The sequence below is a fragment of the Scleropages formosus genome, chromosome 12, assembly GCF_900964775.1.
Source record: "Scleropages formosus chromosome 12, fSclFor1.1, whole genome shotgun sequence".
In the NCBI taxonomy this organism is placed as follows: domain Eukaryota; kingdom Metazoa; phylum Chordata; class Actinopteri; order Osteoglossiformes; family Osteoglossidae; genus Scleropages; species Scleropages formosus.
Genome location: NC_041817.1, coordinates 21,751,737 through 21,775,491, shown reverse-complemented (window position 1 = coordinate 21,775,491; position 23,755 = coordinate 21,751,737). Strand labels below are relative to the sequence as shown.

The following is a 23,755-nucleotide window of genomic DNA, read 5'->3' as shown; positions in this document are numbered from 1 at the left end:
TTCTTCTCAACAGTGGCCATCAATGAGCAAACATATGGGTCACTGAGTGATACAGTAGACTAAGTCATGATGGACCTGGTGTGGTGGTGGTGGTAAGCCTAGGGTTCAAGTCCTGCTTGGGGTGCCTTGCAACAGACTGGTGTCCCACCTGGGGTGTGTACACTCTCCCTTCAGGTTTGTGCCCTGCATTACTGGGTTAGGCTCTGGTTTGCCATAACTCTGCTGAGGATGAGCAGTTGTTGGCATTCTGTGTGTGATGGACCCTGTTTGAAAGGTTAAATAAGGGGAAATTGCATGCTTTCTTCTTGAAGTGGTGTACACCATGTACTTCTTGCAGATGTTGACACGTGGGTTTGGTCTTTGAAGTCTGTCATTGTATGTTGAATGCACAGATGTGCTGTAGGGGAACTTTAAGTGGTATTCCATCCTCTGAGCATCTGAGATAAAACACGCCAATCCCACCCCCATAGCACTGGAGCGTCCAAAAGTCACAGATTGTCGGACCTGAGGAAAGTGTTTTAGGAAACAGCTGTTAATATGAATTTTGTAGAGCTGCAACTTCAGAGAGCTGTGGGTGTGTTTGGCCAGTCCGTGTCCACCAAGAGTCAACTTTACCAGATGGACCAGATTGAAGTCCAGCGCTCGTCCTTCCCAATTTGAAGGAATCCCCCATGATACTCCTATACATCTGCCCACAGGGAAGTCCCCTCGACCCCCCCCCCCATCCCCAGCCTTCCTATTTGGAGCCGCTAATGTAATCTGAACAAATGGATCCCACATTAGAGCGCCATGATGTGTGTGTAATGAGCTGCTGGATGGGAGCGTGCTGCTCTCCCCCGCTGCTAATCCGTCATCCCTTATGCTGCCGCCGCTCTCCTTCTCCCCCCTCCCCCCTCCCTTTCTGAAACTTTCTACTCTCTTTCAACCACAGCAACATCTACATCTCCCTCCACAACAGCCCCTCTATCACTCCCTTCCCTCGGCCTTTCCCTCCCGACTGTCATAAATAGGTAATGAAGTATCATATACTCTGGTACTTTCCCACTTTCTCTGCCAAAGGCAGCTTTTCATTTTTAATGCCCTACAAACAGCCTCTGGCCTGGGTGTGTTTTTCTACCCCCATAAGAAGGGGTGAAGAGGGGGAGGGAAAAAATAAAGCCTGATTAGTCTCTCCACAGACTTAATGATCTTGTGCTGAAATCCAGGCCAAACTGTTGCAGTTGGGTGACCATTACTGCTGCAGTGGGATTCGGGTTGTATCCGTCAACAGTAATGATGACTGTTTGTCATCGGTCATCATTACGAGCATTGATACTGGTGAGCGGTATTGCACGCATGCACATATACCGCACACCCTGCACACCCTCCACACCCTGTGAAGACGTTGGTCTCCAGGTGTGCTCTGCTACCTGGAGTCAGATGCCAGATGGACAGAGGTACATAAGACGGGTCCCTTAATGACCAACATGAAAGGGATGTTGCACTCTGGAGAGCTGAGCGAGGCGATCCTCTTCACCGTGAACCTTCATCCAGCTGTCAAAGTCGAGGTCTAATCATGCTTTGCACGGCATTGCGGTCATGAGCTGCGCCGTAGGACAGTTTGAACATCCACAATCAGGTGTTTGTCGGGTGAAATTAGAGTAACTCCACTTCGAGGCTGAGACGTAGCTGTCACATTTCTACCGTTTTTTGCAAAAGCAAAGACTCAATGTAAGTATAAAAAAATAAATTGAGTTATGAAAATCATAAACTAGGCTGGATGTTCTCAGATGAGGTGTGTGGAGGCAACGCTTTGCATGTGTGTGTATTTGTTTACATATAATAGTGAATTGTGAAATACACAGGCTGCTTTCATGCAGCAAATTATTCCCAGTATCAGCAGAGATGGACTTAAAAACGTCAGCGTCGATTCCTTCATCCTCGATGTAATTTTCTTTCACAAAGCCGACCAAAAAGGCATTTTGCTCGCTGAGGAAATGCCCTCAAGGCTTATTTTTCAGGGCTTACAGTCCTTTTGTGGACACCTTTTAAATAAAAAGATCTTCATAAGGTTTGCGAGACGTGTAAGAGTGAGTCGACGAGCTACTACCCTAGAGCCTGATGTAGTTAAGGTACAAGTCTCAGGTCCGAAGATTCGGTATTGCCCAGTGTTACATATGTAGTTCAGCTAAGAACAAGGACAGTTGGCTGTTTTATGCTCCTGGGCCACTGATCACTGAAGAGAACATTGTTTCAGAGGCTTTAATTAACAGCTTTGCAAAGTGTTTAACAGAGTATTGACTTCCCTCGAGAATAGTGTCTTTTACATTGTCCTTCAACGGGTGCGGAGTCCTAGCCAGAGATGAACTCCAAAATTTATCCAGTTGTATAACGCATTGTAACCCAAGAGGATGAGATTTTTTTATTTTTTAATCGAGAACGCTGTATGAAGACCCATAGTCGTTGAACTGACTTTAGCGCTGTCTGTGGATTTTCGTGCTCTAACCTCATCTGTAAATCACTGATGGCCTGTTTCTCGCTCCATTTGTTTCTAGAATGTTCCCCAGCTGCCTTGCGGGAAGGCTCTGTACAGCTATGAGGGCAAGGAGCCGGGTGACCTCAAGTTCACCAAGGGGGACATCATCATCCTGCGGCGGAAGGTGGACGAGAACTGGTACCACGGGGAGCTCAACGGCAGCCACGGCTTCCTTCCGGCGAGCTACATCCAGTGCATCAAGCCCCTGGCGCAGCCGCCGCCCCAGGGCAAGGCCCTCTACGACTTCGAGGTCAAGGACAAGGATCAGGACAAGGACTGCTTGACCTTCACCAAGGTGGTCCACCCGCCTTGCCGCTCTGTTTGCCTCAAGGTTTTAATGGCGCTTTCAAACTCTGCCACTGTGGACGTCGTGAGAGCTGAGAGGGCCACAGCAGGCATGCTGATGGCTGGAGACGATTAATCAGCAAAACTCGCACGTCGTGGCACAGTCTTTGTCACCCTCGCTGTCATCCCTTGATAATTGCGTGTAGGCATTATTGTACACAGCTTTGACCCATCATCTTACACACAGAAACACTTTCTCTGCTGGAAGAGCCCCTCCGCCCTCGCCGCCTCTAATCAGTTTTAAAAAAAAAAATTCAGACCATGACTAGGATTTTTTAAATCTCTTATCCCATATTAAATATGATGCTTTAACTTGTAAAGCCTTATAATCGCAATCACTGCGCTGAAGAAATGCAGATTGCCACTATAAAACCCTGCCAATACTTTTTTTTTCTAATTCAAAAAAAAAAAATGTAGCAGCCATCTGGAATTATCCAACAACGTGGAATCATCGTCATGCATTTTTACGAATGTGTCTGGCACTGGGGTGGAGGTGTTTTATGTGACACCATCGGAGGGCAATGGGCCGAGATTGCCTCGATTGTACGTTTGAAAAAACAAAATTTTAGCATATTAACATATTTCAGATTTACACAGTTAGAAACTGCGTGCAGCTTTCAAATGCCACTCGATCTTTCGTCCTCGGTTCTTTTGGTCCTACTCGAGATGCATTCGTGTCCAGACTTGTTTTTTGGCTTTTAAAGGATTCTGCATGGAGGTCGTAATTGGGCTCGGGCTGGCAAGTAGTTTTGTACCTTGGAAACCCTCATGGGCCTCGATAGGCAATTCATCAGATGGAGATCCTTGTGTTATACCAGATGGCTGAAAATGACACCTTGCAACTCACAACAAATAGCGTTAAATGGGTCTGCCATGTTGGGTGCCTCGGCCACCGCAGTCCAGCGCACAAAGTCTTCAAAGAGCTACTAATCATCATCCTTTGAACCCTTCTGAAAGGTAGCGGTGGTACCGGCTCCAGGGGATGTTTGTGTGTGTGTTTTGTGGGGCACATCAGTCATTCACCCAACAGGTCAACACACTCCTTGAGCTCACACCAAAGAGGTCACCATCATCTCCATGTCCCCATTCCCGCACCCTTGGCTGTCAAGACGTCTTCCATTTGGTAGGGAAAAGGGCGGGACCTCTATCATCTGGTGAAAGGTGCGGCTTTAGTTTTTTCCTACCTCCTGGAGGAGGTCCAGCACGGGGATTCGTGATTGGCTCCCAGTGGATACGGCGCCCCTGTGATGGATTTTGCGAGGAGTGCTGGTGTTATTTACAGAGGCGCCGCTTTTCCCCAGGCACCTCGTTAACCAATGCCCTCGGTCTGACTTCAGGGAAGGTTTCGGAGCACAGGCCTTCCCTGCTAATGCGTCACGTTGTCCCGACTGCCAGTTTTGCCCGATTAAATACGCAGTGAAGTGACCCAAGGTTCTCGCTGACCTCAGCTGACACTCAAAAACCCGCTCACTTCGGCCAGTTTAATACCGTCATCAGCAAAGTGTCCTTATCGCTGATGTTTTTGCCGTGCTCCTCGGTGCCTTTGCTCTCTGCTGCGAGAGGGGTGGTTGGGATGAAGACGAAACCTGAATCACTTTGCCACCTGCTGGCCCACAATGTAGCTTCATCCAAAGAGAGATGAGTGGCAGATTGCATGTAATCTCATACTGAGTCATGTTTGTAAACCATGATATGCTCAAGACAGTGTGGTTTGTCCATATGTGTCTTTCCTCCAGATTTGAAATTAATTTCTGGAGTCTGAATGTTTTTCTCTTCTGTGAATCCTTCTCATCTACTGTGTATTTTGGACGATAATATTATGCGCAGTGATTTACAGCGCGATCGAGGCTAAAGTGCCGCGACTCCAGATAACAGCACTGCGCAGTATCAGTTGTTTCACCAGGGAAATTATTTGAAAGAACATCAGCATACAGCTCTGTAAGAGAATGCAAAACTGCTGTTGCCAATAACCCAAACAAAATGAAACGCTTAATGAAGGGTAAAAAAGGACAAATCAGACCATTATCTAATGGTATTGTTCCGCCATATCACAACAGCTGCTCACAAGTCTTCTGTTGCGTGGTTATTATTAAAGCATCATTTGCATAATCGTAATTAACCTTTATTTGCGCTTGTGTATTTAATTAATAGGCGACATGTTATTAAACGTGATATGCTTATTACCATTTTAAGGTACCCGATAAACAGGCTTCTCTTATGCAAATGTGGTTTGGGCTCTTTCTGCACATTTCCAAGTGCCGCCTTTACATATATCCCTTTGTAAATTAATTAAATAATTCTAAGGTTTACCACACAGCTGTACCAAAGGATGGTGTCACAGAGCTCCGTGAAACAGTGGATTGGTTCATAGTCCCAGATTTCTTCTCGGAAGGGAAACATCTGAATATCTACATTTGACAGCACCCCACCGCAAATACTATAAACACTGAACTCCCTGCCCAAATAAAATTTCATTTGACTTTTTTCAGCACAAAGACACTTTTTTTCACCTAAGCTTCTGTTCCAAGCTAACCTTTTTTCTTGGCTTTTTGTTTTCCGCAGGATGAAATTCTGACTGTGATCCGAAGAGTAGACGAGAACTGGGCCGAGGGCATGCTGGGAGATAAGATCGGGATTTTCCCAATTCTATATGTCGAGGTAAGACTTCCCCGCTCTTCTCGGTGGAAAGTTGACCGACCTAGCACCCTTAGCCTCCTTCATTGTAGGGCAATCCACTCTAGCAGAGCATCCCTGGCTACCTCATTTTCGGTACCTCTTCCCAAGAGTCTATTAACTTTTTCTTGACCTTATTACAGTCATCCAGCTCAGCCAGCTGGAAGAATAATGTCATCACGAGTCCCTAACCTAGCTTGTGCTGTGAAATCTACAGAGATGGATATGTACCGCTTTCACTTCAGAATTGGATCCCCTGAACTTGGGCTGATTTTGATGTAATAGAGAAATGGGAAGAAAGGTACTGCGTGGAGGGTTCATGAATGTCAAGGGCCTTATTGGACACTCAGTGGCGTCACATAATAGAAAATGATGCAGGCCTCAGCTGGAGTGCCCCGTGATGGACAATAAACCTGTCACAAGGCCCGTGAAGCGATGCATTAGGCATTTTATTTGTTGATTCAGTGGGATGCACTTGTGGATGAAAGGTGGCTTGGGGTGGAGGGAGGTGAAGGGAAGGGCACGCTCCAATGGACTCTGCCAATAACTGCTTGCAGAAATGGGTCTCTACGTAGAGGCTGCTGGAGTTTGCAATGGATTGCCACTCCGGTGGGCAGTGCTCACTGAAGAACTCAGCAGGTGGTCGAGTTGTTAATGACACAAAGTTGTACCCTGAAGGGTGCTGGTTCACACTCAACTCCTGCTACTTCTGCAATAACCTTGGGTAAGGTGCAATATAGATTTGTAAAGTTTTGCTAGTTGCTTTGTATAAATATGTCTCCTATGTAGAAAATTTGTGATGACGAGGCTGGTCACTCTGCTCTGTATCATGTCAAGGACATCGATCACATGTTGGTGCTAAATATGTTTTTTAATGAATAGGCTTGTAGACTGGTGGCAGGTGGCATAGTTGTTCTAGCCTCCACTTAAAGCACCCTGGTTTGATTCCCATCTCTTGCTATAGTACCTTTGATCAAGGTACTTACCCTTTGCTTCAGTTTAAACTACAAAAAGATGAAAGACGACCTCAACTCATAGTAACCTAAGGAATAAAGGGTTTGGGTGCTGGAAAAACCCCTTGTTGTGTAGGTTTTTTGAGTAATGATGGCAGAACACACTTATCTTACCGAAATACGTATTATTTTTTGGAATGGATGGGTTTTGGTGGGAAACCTTCTTCAGCTAACCCATATGTTACAAAGGGATTACCATATATACACACCTAAAGTGAATGGGGAATGACATCATGCAGCTACGAAACATGCGTGTTGAAGTAATGATGGTAAATTAGGTATATGAGCTGTCACGGTCCTCGTGTTTTACTGAGCTCGTTTTGGCACAACTTGAATGAAACAAAACATATGAATGTTTAATTTCATATTTTTAAGGGCACCTGCTAATGTAGTGGTTAGGACTGCTGCCTTTAGACCCAGAGGTTACAGGTTCAAACTCCCTCTCTAGTTGTAACACCCTTGAACAAGGTACTTACCTGAAACTGCTCCAGTAAAAGTACCCAGCTGTGTAAATGGGTAAACAGTTCTTAGTAGCTTAATATTGTAAGTTGCTTTGGAGAAAACTGTTCGCTAAATGAATTAATGTGATGTTTCATGTGTTTGTAACAAATGTTGTAAACCTAGTAGGCAAGAAAGTTATTTGAAGACGGCATTAGAAGCGAGACAGAAATTTACTGCCTTTTGATCGTGAGCGGTGACTGCACCGAAGGTCGCGGCGTCTACGGTAAATGGACTGATGTATCTTCGCTACAGTTGACAGCATTGTTAATATGTCTCCGAAATGGGAAGATTAAAAAGACGGTCGATTGACCAAGTGGCACGCAATTAATTTGGATTATGCAGCCATATTACAATTGATTGTGCCAGGCGTTCGACACCAGTTCAAAGCCAATTAAGCTTAGATTTTATCGCATATTTGAGTCAATGGACTGACAGATAGCTTCAATTGACCGGCTAAAAAGACATTCTGTTGTCGCCACTTTTGAGAGAATAAGAAATCTTGTATGTTGGGGGAAGTGGGGCAAATGGTGTTTGATAGTCTGGGAAGGATGATGGGGTTTATTAACCCTAGAAGCATGAATAATTAAGGCTCGTCCATTATTGCTGGACACTTTGTGACATCCACCAAGTGATTTGTAGGGGTCTGGAGCACATCCAGCCCGGCTGGTGCGGGGAAGTCTACGGCTGTAGGCCATGTGAAATGCTGTAATGGATCACTCCCAGCGGGGTTGGGAGTAATGGAGGGGGTAGTGTCTGGCTTCTGATGGGTGCGGGTCAGGGGATCGGCTTGTCCCAGCTTGAGACAGGTGGAGCAAAGACACTTAGCATGGTCTCCTGCTCCCCACTGATGTCAGTTTAATAATTCTAAGTTAATTATAGGGCCTAGTCCTTTAGCATCATTGTCTGACTAGGGTGGGTAATTATCACCCTGGGGCATGAAAGGTGAGTTATTGGGCTGATGCGAGCTCAGAGGAAGACGGTTTTAGGGGGTTTTAGTGGTAGTCCAGCGTACCACGGTGTCTTTGTCATGCACAGTGCGACTTTCTGCATCCTCTTCAATGTGGAAAAGCGATTTATATTTTTTTCCTCCTCACCTTGTTTTCCACACTGTGTTTTTACCCTCTTTGTTTATTTGTTTAGCAGAGGCCCCCCCTCTGTCAGAATATAAATGCTCGATACAGCACAATGCAAAGCCATAAAGACACATCTGCCCAATCTGGGCTGCAATCAACCTGATGAAATACCAACAACACAAGCACTAAAAATGTCTTCTAAAAGCCCCCTATGGGCTGAAAGTCTGTTTAACACACTTTAATTCCTTCATTAAATTGATCACTTATATACATACTGTATATTCTCAGAAAAAAAGTTTTTTTTTTTCTTTTTATTCCACCAGATCTATTCATTGTAGTGTGTTAATGTGCCATAAAGGTAAATTACACAGATTTTTAGATGTGATTGGGTGAAATCATTGAGAGTCTCCCTGCACAGCAAAGAGTGTTAACTTTCCATTCGGGTTTAATCAGTCAGGCGCTGTGGACTGGAGCGTGGAGCCCTCAGGTAGGTTTGGTGGTCCTATAATTGGTCTTCAGGACAGTTAAAGCTCTTCCAGAACCTACCCCACTAAGGCTGCCTCTTATTGTCTGGTCCTTTGATGGCACCAGATGATGGTGGATCTCTACCTTGAGCCAGTGGGTAAATTCTCTGGGAATGCAGAGAATATTGGACTGCACTTTCTTCAAAGCATGAAGTCAGGAGCAACCTTAATGTCTTGCGGTTTCCAAAAAGAGAGAGAGCGTTTGGAGACTGCTCTGCCGAACATCTTGCCATCCTTGTATTGTTTGTGCACAATTTCTCAATTTGCTCGCTTGATTGAAACATCACTGATTGCGCCAGTTGTAACAAAACTAGTATGTCATTCCGAAAAAGTGCAATAGATTTGATATTGTTTTAATTTGTTCTCCAGTTACGTTGCCAAGAAATATTGTTTGTATTGGAAGGGCGATGCAGCAGGGAAAATGACTGGAGAAATGCAAAACAATGGGAACATGATTGAGTTGTTTTCTCAGATGTGACGCAATGAGATGAAGAACTGGATGGATGAAGAATGTGTGGCTTATTGACTCTATTGAAAGCGACAGTGCTGAACATCTGGTGGTTTCGTGGATATGATATTGTACCTCTGGTTGGTTGGACCCAAACTGCTGTTGTGTTTGAAAAAGGCTCGGAGACGGGTTCTAGTGGAGGCAAACAAAACCTTCTAAGGAAATTTGTCCTCAACACAAGCCCACAAGCAACAGATCTGGCCAAGATGAAAAAGCAATGGAGGTTTAACACATGGGATACATTAAAATGTTCAGGTGTACAGGCTGAATTAAATAACGATTAGAATTATGAACATTTCTCATTTGGTTCTTCTAAGTCCTCAATAGAATGTGCCAGAATTAGGTATTTTTCAGCTATTATGAGAAAGTATAATGTATTTGTATTTTTGTACTTGCCATGTCACACTCCCCCAACTTAGAAATACTCTAGGCTGCATCGTGGTGCTTACCATACAGATGGTCACTGCATAATAAACATCAGATCAAGTACATTTACACATTTTGGAAATCTATTTTTGGGACTTGTATTTTTTGTGATTCAATGGCAATCTGTAATTCCAGTTTCAGAAAGGTACAATGGCTTTTTGGCCATTGCTCTCACTGCTGAAGTCCAGTGACTTTGTACTCCTTTTAAGTCCAGCCACCAGAGATGAGCCGTCAGATCAGACAAAACTATGAGGTACTCAAGTCCCGGTCCCAGTATCCCTGAGTAGGGCAGCAGCAGTGTATAGCTACGTTAAAAAAATAAAGTTGCAATCTGATCAAAAGTGAAAAGTGAAATATGAACTCTTCTAAACAAAACACATGAACATGTGCATATAGAGCTCTTAGCAGAGTCAGTGTGTGTATGTACATACAGTAGATAATATTTAGTTTAAATCCGTTACGTCATTTAAGCCCGTGTATTATTTCGGTGAGAAAATCTCCATGCCTTTATCTAGTTTTTGCATTTTTTTATGCTTAAAAACACGGAGCCGTTTAACATATCCTATTTCCCTGTTTATTCTATGTTATAATCTGGTCCTAACATAGGAGAGCTGGGAACATAAATATGTATCATTAATGCTAATTCTGACCTTCAGAAAAGATGCCGACCATCTATGCCCCCCACTGGGAAGAGCACAGCTACGGGTATAGGGATTGATCAATCACTTCTTATTTACATACATTGAATAATATTAAAACATTGATTAATATGGAAATTTTGCAGGACAGGCATTCATTGTGTCAGAGGTCTGGACATCTTCTCAGTCTGTATGGTCTATTTGCAATTCCCTTGGGCGTCATTTCCATACAAAACGATAACGGACGTAAATGTGAGAGTCATCATTCAGCAGCGCAGTTTATTTGCATTTCACTGGCACTTTTTATTGTTGCAAACACCAAATCCCTGTGAAAGGAAAGGAAAGCCATGCGTTGACTTTGATTAGAAGATGCTGAGACGGTGGGAGGACAGGCTTTGTACGGACCGCGAGACAAGCGCTTTCAGAGATCGATGTCATCGAGGATATCGACAGTGATGGATCTTTGACGCTCGCAAGCGCCCGTGCTTGCCAGGATGCGCTGTCACATTCTGATACCTTGTCCGCTGCACCGGTGACAGCAGCAGGGGCTGGAAGATTGACTAAGGTGGGAGGTGATGAGCTGTCAGGTGGCATAGGAGAGACGCCCCCCAAGGACACGGCAAAGCAACGTGCACCGAGATCCCACCGAAATTTGTTCTGCGATTCTGCAACTTTTGTGACAGATTCTCATCAGAATAGCGAATGCTGCTTGGGACAGAATTCCATAAATTGGTAGGTTTCACATTGTGTCTCAAGATAACCATTTCCAATTAGCTGGTGGCCAACAGGGAGCCATAGGGAGCATTAAAGCACAAGTGGGCCAACTTGGGCAGAGCAGGGACCCTAACAGTGCTACAGTGTAGTACCTGAAGCAGCACTATCCACAATGTAAAGGTTCCTACTGTATTAAAATGTACCTGGGATGGCTTTTGTGCAGCTTAATTTTGGAAGGGAATATGGTTGTGGGGAGACAGTATTCTATAACCTCCCAGTAAACCCAACTTTGAATGATGATGATGATGATGATGATGATGATACACTGCCGCACATTCAGATCTGCAAGGGGCCACTTCTTAACCACGTCTCTCCCAGTGCTGGAAGATGCAGTGATAGCTGACTAATGGCACCCTGCCTCAGAGATCTCTCTCCACACTCTTTACCATGGTGGTCTTCATCGATGGCACAGTTACAGGAATGTGGGTTTGACTGCAGGATGCGTTTCCTCCACCTCTTCGCTTACATCTTCAACACAACGAGAGGGCCTCGGACAGCAGCGTACACCGTGGGGGTGCGGGTGCCTACCATCAGCATACCCCTATATAGGCACATGTGCAAATTTCAAGCAGGAATCAGCTTTCAGCTCAAGTGCGCAAGCTCACGGGGGCTCTTCAGAGAGAATAATTCTCAGTAATAGCACACGCATCAAAAATTTACATTATTTACCTCTACATTTATTTGCACACCAAAGCTACATGCATAGCTTACAAATTTTCACTTTTTTTGGGTTCATGTCTTGGGCAGCAATTCCTATCTTCCCACTTCTATGTGTGAGTTAAGATAATGGTGTTTTACTACAATCAAGGCCAAGCTGCTGTCTGTTTAAATAGTTACCCCGTTAGCAGAGCAATTATTTCACATATCAACTTTTACTCATCAAATCATGTATCCTTGTATAATAATGGAGTAGTTAATTAATTTGGTCACGAATGCCTGTATTTTTTACAGAAAATATTTTATTCAGTTGTTCCATGACATATTACAGCGGTGACACGTAATTTTCAGGTTACACCTACAGAATTGTGGGAACTGGTCAATTCCTCTAAAGGCAGGGGCTCACACATAATAGTGTTTTCCTCTTTACTGTTAATTGTGCATCCACTTAGGAACCTACGAATGAATTGCACTTGCATAAATACAATGCATATACCATGTTACTGTGAACCTCGCCCCACCTCTCACCCACACAGTTAAATGAGACGGCCAAGCAGCTAATGGAGATGGACAAGTCGATCCTCGCCCCTGGGCCCAGCAGTGAGCCAGGGTCCACCCCCGGGCCTTCCTCGGGCCCCAGCACCACCCTAAATGGCAGCGACGGTCCCGGTGCAGGTCTCAGCCGGCGTGCCGATGGCAAGAAGAACGCCAAGAAGAGGCACTCGTTCACAGCGCTGAGCATCACCCAGCGCACCGCCCAGGCGCTCAGCAACCGCCATTCTATGGAGATCAGCGCACCGGTTCTCATCAGCTCTTCGGACCCGCGGGCCGCTGCTCGCATTGGAGGCGACTGCCCCCACCTGTCCTCCAGCGCCCCCTTGCAGGTGGGTCCTTATCTGACTTTTAGACGTCCTTAGAAGCCGTAGATGTTATCAACCGTGATCGAATGGACAGACATAGCCAAGTACCCACCGTGACAACATGCCGCATGCAGGGTGTAGCAGAACCTAGATAGAGGTAAATGCGGAGACCCGACCGGTCTTGCCGATCACCCGCATGCGAACATCTGATGGCAAATCTGAGTACCCGGAGCTGTGTGATAAGCCTGTCGCCTTCACTGCTTGGCTGCCCTGCTCTCCACATTAAATATTGAAGTCTTTGCTGTGAGGGCAGCGACTCTGTTTGTTCTGCACCAGCTTGTTTGTCCACTGGCCGACCGGCATTGCCCAGGGCTGTGCGCTACATTCTTTGCACCGCGGAAAACCTGTTGAATTAGTCTGCAGTTGAGGTCCAAGTGGAGACAAGACAACAGGTGTCTGCAAGAACCCACAAGTCTCCCGTGCTCCAGTTCCCACTACCTGTGGTCGATGTATTGTGTTTTTGCCCCCTCATCTGGAGAATGGACTCTATCCGGCAAGACCTTGACCTCAACGACAAGAAAGAGCTCTGAACAGACCGAGCGTACTTAAGGACTCAAGTGCAGCGTGACGTGTCCGTAGACTTGAGTACCGTAGGAGAAAGAGTGGTCGGCTCCTGCTTCTGTAATGCATCTGTGGCGTTAGGAATGACTTCAGTGAGCCTCTAAGCTTCTGCGTAGTTGTTCACGTTGGCCTTCAGCAGTCCAGGATCAGATTAGAAAGGAGGAACAAGAGATTCACCCTTCGGCTGACATTGTGGCACACGCCGTTTTTACTCTCACTGAACCCCTGTAATGAGCCACATGCCCCTCTAACAAGTGCATGTGGACCAGGTCCGACAGGCTGTGAGCAGAGTCCCATCTTCATTACTAACCACGTAACCTTTCAACTAATTTCTTGCTGGTGTTGAAATGTGTCCATCTTCAGCTGTCAAATGTAATGACTGGCGATCTGAGAAATGAGAAATAAATCCATCTTCACCCCTTCCTTTACAAAAGCCTCATGCATCAGTCTCATCGCCATTTTACACACTACGGATCATTGTCCTGATGCCTTTCATTAAAAGCCAGGGATCATGGATGCAGTGCTGCCCTGAGCTAACTGTGGAATTTCATTAGCCGCAGCAACAGATATCACATGAAATCATCTCCGTTCCTCGTGAAGTCTTTCTAGCTGCTCAACGGCAAAGACACTTATTTGCATTCCACGTAGTCTGAAAACGAGCACGTGTCACCGCAATAAATCTATATATAGAACTCCTTGCTACCGTTTCTCTATGATCCAAACCTTAAACTTTCAGACGTGCCTTGAGCGGAATACGTGGCTTTGTGGTCTGCCTGTATACGGACGGGTTATTGATTGACGGCGATTCCATTAACGCCCGCCTGGGTGTCCAAGCCCATCTCGCTTGCTCTCTCTCTCCGTCTTGGTTTCTCTGCAGGGACCTAAATGAATAAGCATCACAGTAATGAGACGTGCGACTGTAAGGCTGTCATTCCCCTGGCATTTGCGCTGCGTCTGGAAGAAAACCCCAGCGCCCTCGCTGCGGAAAGCGGGAATAATTAGGTGCGGCTGGGCCGGCCCCCGGCGCAAAAGCTTGCAAATGAAGATGCTTCCCGTAGAAAAACTTGCTGTTTCATATGTTTGTGCCAAGTGTCTACCAATGTCATGTACAGCGAGTAATTTTAATGAGGGCAGATCTCATTTTTAATTGGCAAGAAATGGAATTCGAAGGAGTTGGTCATTATGGAAGGATTTGCATAACAGCAGTTTAATGTAAGACTTGCAATGAAGTTGGAAAGGTCATTTTGAACTGGAGGTAATCTAAAAGCACACGTGGGACCATCTCTTGGGCAGCCTAGGAATGGAGGAGTAATCTCCAGCCCTATGCCCGAGAAATGTCCCAGCTTCCTACAGTTCTGTGTTTCTGCAGAGATATGAGGATTTGCACCTCTTTTCTGCTAGGGCCGCTCTCCGGGAGCCTCTCATCCGTGCGGCACGCGCACTCAGCAGGCTTTCGTGAAGCTGCTGGGACAAGTGATCCGTTTCACCATCTCCTCCCCATTCGGACAGAGTCATCGCCCATGACCCTGCAAGGGGGCCGTTCGCCTCGCCGTCTCTGCACCGGACTGCAGAGCACGCAACAGACGAAGAAAGCAGAAAAAACTTACATTTCGCAATCTCCTTTCTCTGACCCCCCCCAGGATTCACGCAAATGCCCGGTATATATTTATCAATGTCGCCAGCTGGCTCAGCGCATGGGTTTTCCAACAGTCGTTATCCAAGATAGCTAAATTCAAAAACTGCAGGACCAGGGAAAAGTACGAGTCCACCTGGGCAGCACCTGTGCGGGACGAACCGGAGAGAAGAGTTAAAGTAAATCAAAACACGAATGTCCTACATCTCTGGGAACTGCTGCAGAAGAGCTGGGAAGATGCGGCGCCTCATTTCCTCATCAAACTTATTAACTTGATGCCTCGCGGGGAAAAAAAGAAAACGTTTCCACGAACCCGACTCGAGTTTTTGATTAATTCTGTTCCTTCGCTTTTTCTCCATCATGTTTTTCTGCAAGACTCCTAAAGGGACAATGGTTAAATTCACTGCCTTTGGACTTGGACGACGTGGGTTTGAATCCACGCCCATTAGCCTTGAGCAAAGTATTTTGCCTAAACTGCTCCATTCAGCCCAGATGTACAAATGGGTAAAAAAATTAAGTAGTCTAATATTGTTAGTTGCTTTGGCGCAACAGATGGATGAATAAATTCAGTCTCTCTTTTCGTGAAGTTCCTGTGACGTGATGACCCGGCGGTCTCCCACTCACGTGTCCCCTCCTTCCCCCCACAGGACTCCTCATCCTTTGTCGCTGGGACGCCGTCCATAGCGACCGTGGTGCCTCCAAGGGGGACCGGGGAGCTGCTGGTTGCCGCCAAGGTGCAGCTGCCTCTCAACATGTGAGTGCATCCTCGTGGCGTGCGAATGCCGCCGTCGCAGTGGAGCGGCTCGCTACAAACTCTTCGAGTCACCGCGCCGGCGTCCAGGAGGCGCTGTAGCACTGCGAGGCGGGACAGAAAAAAACCACATTGCGCTGCGCTTTTTACCATCTAGCTTGTGTTGAGGACTCCTATAACAAGAGCCTTTGCAAAGGCCTAATAGCAGCTTCCACAGACCAAACTAGAGCAAATACCAGGAGAAGTATTAGACATCCACTCAGTCATAACGAGCCCCTTAACTTTTTCCAACAGCTTTCAATAAAATATCAGCAGATTATCAATAGAGTACTGTGTGAATACATATATAAATATCTTGCCTTATATTTCTCCCAATTCCCATGATGCTCAAGCTTATTATGTTGCCTGTGCTGCTGCGCCTGATGCCGCTATAATATTTAAAGCTTTATTCTGTTGATATGCCGGCACTCCAGTAACAAATGGAGGACCTGACCCCAAGGAGCAGTTCCATCTGAGACAGAGATGGAGCGAGGGAGGCCTGAGCTTCTTCTAATAAACCGCCTGTCTTGTTTAATCACACATTACTCGTCCCCGTGCAAGAGCCCCGCCAGAAGGCATGAACATCACTCCTTATCCCCACCCCACCACCCCACCACCCCGCAACGTGCCTTCCCTAAGGGGCTGTCCTGCGAATGCGCCTGGGCACATCCCCCACCAACACCCACCTTTGACCCCCGGCAGCTGCCTCTGCTGCGGCATGCCTCCCCGTTGCCATAGCTACCGAAAGACCTTAGAAGCCACAGGGAGAGTCTCCTTCATTCCTTTCTGCCCTCCTTTAAGACGGGTTGGGCGTTCCTCGGTGGGGAAAAAAACGCCAAGGAAAGGGGGTTATTTTATTTGTCTAGTGTCATTACGAGCCGCGTGTCTGACTTTGGCAGCTCGCAGAGCGGCGGCCTCGCTCTTACGATGACTCGGCAGTCCCTTCTGCGGGTTCGTTGCGTCGTGCCATTTACATCTGCCTCCGCCGAGCATCCGCGATCATTTTTCTCCAATTGAAATATGTCGTCTGAAGTTTTCCCGTGGTCCCCTGTGTTTTGCTTCACACAAAATGTGGACCATTTATACTTGAAGAGACAAAGCCAGACATTATAAATATTGATAGATGGCAAGTAGAGTTGCTTCAAAGGAAAACCGCTGCCTTTGTTTGGATACTGCCTAACAGAACTTTAACTACCTGCAGTCAGTTCGTATTTTTAGTGTTTTTCATGTCCATGGTAAAACTGCGTGTGTGCCCATCCAAGTGCCCGGTTAGGGTCAGAGGGTACATTCTGTGCACGAGTCCCTGACATCCTCAGCTATGCACGTCTGCTCGTTTTGCTGGCGCACCTTCCTTCCCCGCGCTCCTCACCGCTTGAACCCGAGCCCCCTGTCCTCTCTTCCCATTGATTTCTACCCGCAGCATGTCTCTTCCCGTAGATACTTGGCCATGTACGCTTACAAGCCCCAGAAGGCGGACGAGCTGGAGCTGCGGAAGGGCGAGATGTACCGGGTGACTGAGAAGTGCCAGGATGGCTGGTTCAAGGGCACCTCCCTGCGCAGCGGCGCCTCCGGAGTCTTCCCCGGGAACTACGTCACCCCCGTGTCCAGGTACGTGTGGGGCGGACAGGTAGGGTTCGGCGAGAACAAGGAATCAAAGTCGAATTAAAGGGCCTTTCAGAACCAGGGGAAGGAGTGTGGGTGACCAACTCTTAAATGAGCCCCAAGCTGGATCGCCGCAGGGACCGAAGCGGTGCCGTAAATCCACCAAGACGGGGGTGGAACATTTTTAAGCCCTCCTTTAACAGCGGGAGCAGAGTGGCTGAAATTGTACCGGCACTCGGTGATTACAATATATGGCACTGCAATAATAGCCCCTCCGCTGGTAATTAACATAATGGCGATGTACGGATCTGGACAGGACACCTCTGTGCATCAAAGGAGAACGAGTCAATGAGCTATACGGGAGCGCGCCTCCAGCAGCAGGGGGTCGGAGGGAAGGGAAAAAAGATGACTTTTAGGCGTTCTCAGAGGTTGCTCGTGATGGGATCTCGGGTCACTAGGTGCTTAAACGCTAAATACGGAATTAATGGGATTACAAAGTAGCGAAAGGAAAAACCTCAAGTCTTTGTTCCTTCACATCTCTGAGGCTCCGGTCCTTGTTGGGACTCGCGAGCAGATCGGTAATTCGAATGAAATACTCGCGCTATACTTTAAAAATCCAACGATTGCTCTAAACTGCAATTTCCTCGCTGGGGAGAATCGCGTATAATAAGCCTTCCTAACCTGTACTGGATTTATGGACGTTACAGTAAGTGGATGAACATTATATTCATATATATATGTAGTTTGTTCGTTCATTTAATTGCAGGCATTTTATTATTTATCCACACACACACATACACACCTGTACAGACGTGTATGTTATTTACTATATATTTGTAGATGCATAGATATATATAAATTTATGGTTATCAATTTTATAAATGTAAAAATTAATTGGCAGCAAATACATATACATATAGTTAACCATAAATTTAATTATTAATTTATTAATTTGTTTGCTTGCAATCCATTTTATATATATAAATGTGTGTGTATATTTATAAAAATTATACATACTGTATATATATATAGAGAGTGTACATATATATAGGGTGTGTATACAGTATATATATTTATACATATATACTGTGTGTGTGTATACACACACACACACACACACATCTTCAGAACCGCTTGTCCCATACGGGGTCACGGGGAACCGGAGCCTACCCGGCAACACAGGGCATAAGGCCGGAGGGGGAAGGGGACACACCCAGGACGGGACGCCAGTCCATCACAAGGCACCGCAAGCGGGACTCGAACCCCAGACCTACCGGAGAGCAGGACTGCGGTCTAACCCACTGCACCACTGCACCCCCTCGTGTGTGTGTATATATATATATAAATCTCTGTGAAGTGTTTCAGTGTTGTTGTCCGGGAAATGTTGAGACGCATATGTGAAACAGCAGCTTTTCCTACACTCTGTCCAGTTCCATTCTCCAAGCTGAATGCGCTCGACGGACCTGGTTATAGCTCTTTTTATACAGGGAGGGCCTAGACAAAGGGACCCCCTCCAGACAGCCCCGAGCATTAATTAGATATTCCACAGCGCCTTCTGGATTAGCGCACTTGGGGGGAAGGACGAGCGCTCCAGTTTGCACGGGGGACTGCGCTGAAAAAAACTCTAATATGATAATAAGAGTCCGGGTAGAGCCCCACCCATGGCGTGCCCCCCACGCATTTCCCTGCATGGACCAGCGCGGACAGATGGAGTGGGAAAGCTGTGAGTAAACACATTAGCTCCTCTCACTTTGGGGAGCTGCTGTCCCCCAGGGTGGGCCTTACATAACTGTGGAAAGCTGGGTGGCGGGGTGGTGGGGGGGGCACCCCGGAGAAGCGCGAATAATTGGATGCTGTCTGGGAAAAGGCGTGTGTTTTTTAGGAAGTAATTAATTGGCGGGAGTCCTGCATCTTCATTCTCTTCAGAAGGGGCACTGCCAAGCGAAGTAAAAACGCTTCCCTACAATGCAGCGACCTCATTACATCAGTTATAACTGACATTTTGTACCACAGTAAAGTATGTGATTTATTTTTAATTTTATTTATTTACTTTATTTGGTCTTTTTTTCTTTTTTTTTTTTTGTTGGGGCTTCATTTTACTTGCCGCAGATTTTCGGCACCAATCGCTGACCGAGAGGCCGCGGTTCCCAGTAGCAGCACACTTTCAGGGGACGCTTTATGAGATAAATGGAGCTAGATTAGGGCGGGGGCACGAATCGATGGGCTGCTCCATTCATTTGGCTCGGATTGGATTACGGACGCCGGTCCAGACATTAAAGCTGATGGACTCCTGAGGCAATGGGTCTGACGTCCACTCCACTCGGTTTAATTGGGGACCGCTGAACTTTTCATCATGAGACACCTCAGGTGTGAACCGCCTTAAAACCGTTTTAATTGAATTATCAATTAGAGCCATTACTGTCATCTCATAATTGGATAAGGATTTTTAAAGCCGCCGCTCTAGCCAATGGGGACTGTTAACCTGAAGTCTCTTTAAGACATATTTTACATCTCCACCCAGTCCACCTGCATACTGGGGTTCTTTGTGCAGTGACAAGAAGTCAATATGTAGCCTTAAGTACTGTGAGCCCTGAGGGCAAATACTGTGACATTCATGCTTTTGCAGAATTTCTATGCTTTAAATATATTGCAACTTCTACTGCCTTATCTACACATCGTCTAAACCGCTTGTCCCATATGGGGGTCGCGGAGAACCGGAGCCTAACCCAGCAACACAGGGCGTAAGGCTGGAGGGGGAGGGGACACACCCTGGACGGGACACCAGTCCGCCACAAGGCACCCCGAGCAGGACTCGAACCCCAGGCAGGACCCGGTCCAACCCACTCCACCACTGCACCCCCCGGCCTTATTTATCTTTACTTATTTATTTAGCAGATGCTTTTTTCCAAAGTGATGTACAATGATTTCTGTGTATTATTTAGCTGCCACCTTCATCCAAAGCGACTCACAGCAGTAGATGCACTGCTCTTAACTTCCGACAATCATTCACACATGTTCACCAGAGCAACATCACACACACACACATGCACTTCAGAGTCACCAGTGAACCTGAAATGCATGTCTATGGACTGTGGGAAGAAACCAGAGCACCCAGAGGAAACCCAGACTGACCCGGGGAGAGCATGCAAACTCAACACAGCATAGGCAGAAATCAAACCCTTGTCCAATCGCACCATCCAGGTGCTGTGGGACCCCAGTGCTACTCGCTGCACCACCGCTGTTGGGTCTGAGTTTTCCATTAACCTGTCCCATGTATTCCATCCTCAGGGCACCCTTTGCTGTGGGACAACCTCGCGCTTGCCTTCCCAGCTCCGCCCAGGCCGCCAAAGCTGCGCCCGGCTCCCCGGGTTCCTCGGGGCCGTCCAGCCCCTCGCTTCTGGGGCCTTCCTCACGCTCCACCGCTGCACCGCTGGCCAGCCCCCCTACCTCTTCATCCCCCTCCTCCTCTTCCTCCTCTCCCCCACCCCAGCATCCGACAGCGGCCGTGCACCTGAAGAACTGCCTGCGTGCGGCCGGCCAGCAGACCGTGAGCCAGGCTCGCACTGCCCTGCAGCTGGGTGAGTCCCCGACATGCTGAAGGAGCACCTGAGAATGTCACTCGCTGAGATTTCAATCTCAGTTCCAGTCTCTGTTTCCCTCCACCTGTCCCGTCACTCACGATGGAGGACTTGGGAAGAACAGCTTCCTATTCAGACCAACAAAAAGCATCGGTCATGTAGTAACAAACTGGTGAAGCACAGCTATGTAGCCTTGAATGAACATTTACAATTACATTTATTTATTTAGCAGACGCTTTTCTCCAAAGCGACTTCCAATGAACTCTATGTAGCGTTATGAGCCCACACACCTTATTCACTGCGGTGACTTACACTGCTAGATACACTACTTACACTGGGTCACTCATCCATGCATCAGTGGAACACACTCTCTCGATCACTCACACACACACACACACACACACACACACACACACACACACACACACACACTACTGGAAAACCTGAACAGCATGTCTTTGGACTGTGGGAGGAAACCAGAGCATAAAGAAACCCACGCAGACACGGGGAGAACATGCAAACGCTACACATTTTCGCCACTATCGATAAACACGCACGAAAGCCTCCTGGTTGAGCTGCATTGAGACCAGGTGGGCCTGTTTGAAGGTCAGGCGTGCTGCTGGATGTCAGCGTGGTGAAACCAGCATTGCAAACATCTGACGCCTCCTGGCACTGTCCCAGGCCTGTGTTTGGGTGTGCTGGTTGGAGCTCGGCCAGGGATAACTGCTCCTTCTTACTGCTTTCGTGGCTTTGACATTACAAAGCGGCCGTCTGGCTGTTTAAACGTAGACTTCACGTTGGACAGCTAGTGTTCAAGCCCCTACCCTTCCATCCCTCTGCTCCAGCCGTACACACCTGGCCTCCATTAGAGTCGTGGATCTCAGTCAGTCGTCTGGATGAGGTAAGAGGGCAGCTGTTGGTCTTACAGTGCCCTCCTTGAGTGGATCATGGCTGTAAACAGGAACCGAAGGACCGCCCTTGAGGCAAACCCTGCCTGGAGGGGGGTGGCGGGGGTTTGCAGCTGCAGCCTTGGAGACAAAGCGGCTCAAACACACCTGGAGCCTTTCATTTCCACCTGGGTCACAGGGGCCAGCCGGTGCCCAGGCAAGACGGTGCGGGTACACGCTGCTCAAAGAGCCGTATTGAAAAAACCAAACAACACTGTTATCCTTTAAACCCCCAACAAACACGCAGGCATTACCCTTGGAGGGGGAAAAAAACTGTTACCTCTGAACATGGCAAAAACACTGCCATCACCTCCCGAAGAGCACTGAAAACTCCTGTCATCTCCAAAAATGCTATGACATCCTATCGCTACACACAGAAAACATTACAATGTCATTTATTTGGCAGACGCTTCTCTCAAAAGTGACGTACGACTCGGAGTAAAGGAAAAACAGAAAGGCACTGCTGCTGACACGCGAGTCTCGGACTGCGGTTACTCTAGTATCGCTGTTTTTGCACTTTATATGAGTACCTGCATATGGAATATACACACACACACACACACACATTTTCAGAACCGCTTGTCCCATACGGGGTCACGGGGAACCGGAGCCTACCCGGGAACACAGGGGCGTAAGGCCAGAGGGGGAGGGAACACACCCAGGACGGGACGCCAGTCCGTCGCAAGGCACCCCAAGCGGGACTTGAACCCCAGACCCACCGGACAGCAGGACTGCGGTCCAACCCACTGCGCCACCGCACCCCCTCTGGAATATACACATCAAACATCAAATATATATGTACAGATTTACAGATATACACAGATGCGCATATTTACAGATTTACAGGGTATAGCTAAGTATAAAATTATACTTGAGTTTTTGTGGGTGCCTAGAATCATCACCTGCAGACACATTTATAATTAAAGAGACGTGCAGTATATGGATTAAAGATGCAGATGTGTTTCATTCTCATTCCTCTACCGATTTACTGCAGCATTTCTCACATACCTTTACGTTCATTGATTTAACTGATGCATTTCTCCAAAGCAGTTGATAATATGAAGCTACGCACAATTATTTACCTATTTATACAGCTGGGTAACTTTTCTAGAGCAATTGATGGTAAGCACCTTGCTCAAAGGTACTACAGCTGGAGGTGGGAATCAAACCAATGGGTCCAAAGGCAGCAGCTCTAACCACTACGCTACCGGCGGTCATGCGAATATTTTGTGTGGTTCCTAAAGTTCAGATTTCAAATAAACAGGTACTTTTTGCTCAGAGCATCGGTGCACTTGCACAGTTTGTCGTGCGCTGAAACGGCCCCTCTTTGTTCGAGAGCGAAGGAAACCCAGACCCACCCCAGCCGTGTCAATGCAGCACACCGACGTGCTCGTACCGGTGTCTGGCACTGCGCGACGAGTTAATACAGGGTGATATATTAACAGCAGATGGCTGCCAATGAGTCCGAGTTACAATCTGGAGGGTCTTTTTTAAAACGTTTTACAGCTCAGATGAGCTCTAATGCAATAATGAGAGGTCTGTCAGCGCCCAGGGGCAGTAATTGCCGCTTGCATTCTTCTCCATCTATGATGGCTTCACAGAGCTTGTGTAAGGCCTTCACGGATCTTTCGTAAGCCTCAGAGCTGTGGTCTCCTTTGTTTCAGACCATGGAGGCCCCCTAAGTGTCACTGTAGTGCAAAGGTGACTAATACAGAGGTAACTGTTACAGGGGTTGCTAGTGCACTGTGTCCCAGTACAGCTTCTCCAGCATCTGCAGCTGAAAGTTAAGAGGAACAGCTCGTTTTACTCAGAGCTATGCCAATATTAGTTCTTTTAATAATCAATAATAAAGGCTATAAGTTAGGGGGGTGCGGTGGCGCTGTGGGTTTGGCAGGGTCCTGCTCTCTGGTGGGTCTGGGGTTCAAGTCCCGCTTGGGGTGCCTTGCGATGGACTGGCGTCCCATCCTGGGTGTGTCCTCTCCCCCTCCAGCCTTACGCCCTGAGTTGCTGAGCCATGACCCTACCCCCTTGGGACATGTGGTTTTGGACAGTATGTGTGTGTTGGTGGGCTATAAGT

At 47.2% G+C, this 23,755-nt stretch overlaps 1 protein-coding gene across 1 annotated transcript in view; it reads left to right on the top strand.

Annotated features, from left to right (window-relative positions):
- The window catches only part of LOC108928485 (E3 ubiquitin-protein ligase SH3RF3-like), a 101,654-nt gene that overhangs the window by 67,598 nt on the left and 10,301 nt on the right, over positions 1 to 23,755 (top strand). The window contains exons 2-7 of the mRNA XM_029257103.1: positions 2,535 to 2,810; positions 5,423 to 5,518; positions 12,184 to 12,531; positions 15,409 to 15,515; positions 16,989 to 17,159; positions 20,442 to 20,731. Coding sequence (XP_029112936.1) covers positions 2,535 to 2,810; positions 5,423 to 5,518; positions 12,184 to 12,531; positions 15,409 to 15,515; positions 16,989 to 17,159; positions 20,442 to 20,731 — 1,288 coding nt within the window. The remainder of the gene's footprint in view (positions 1 to 2,534; positions 2,811 to 5,422; positions 5,519 to 12,183; positions 12,532 to 15,408; positions 15,516 to 16,988; positions 17,160 to 20,441; positions 20,732 to 23,755) is intronic.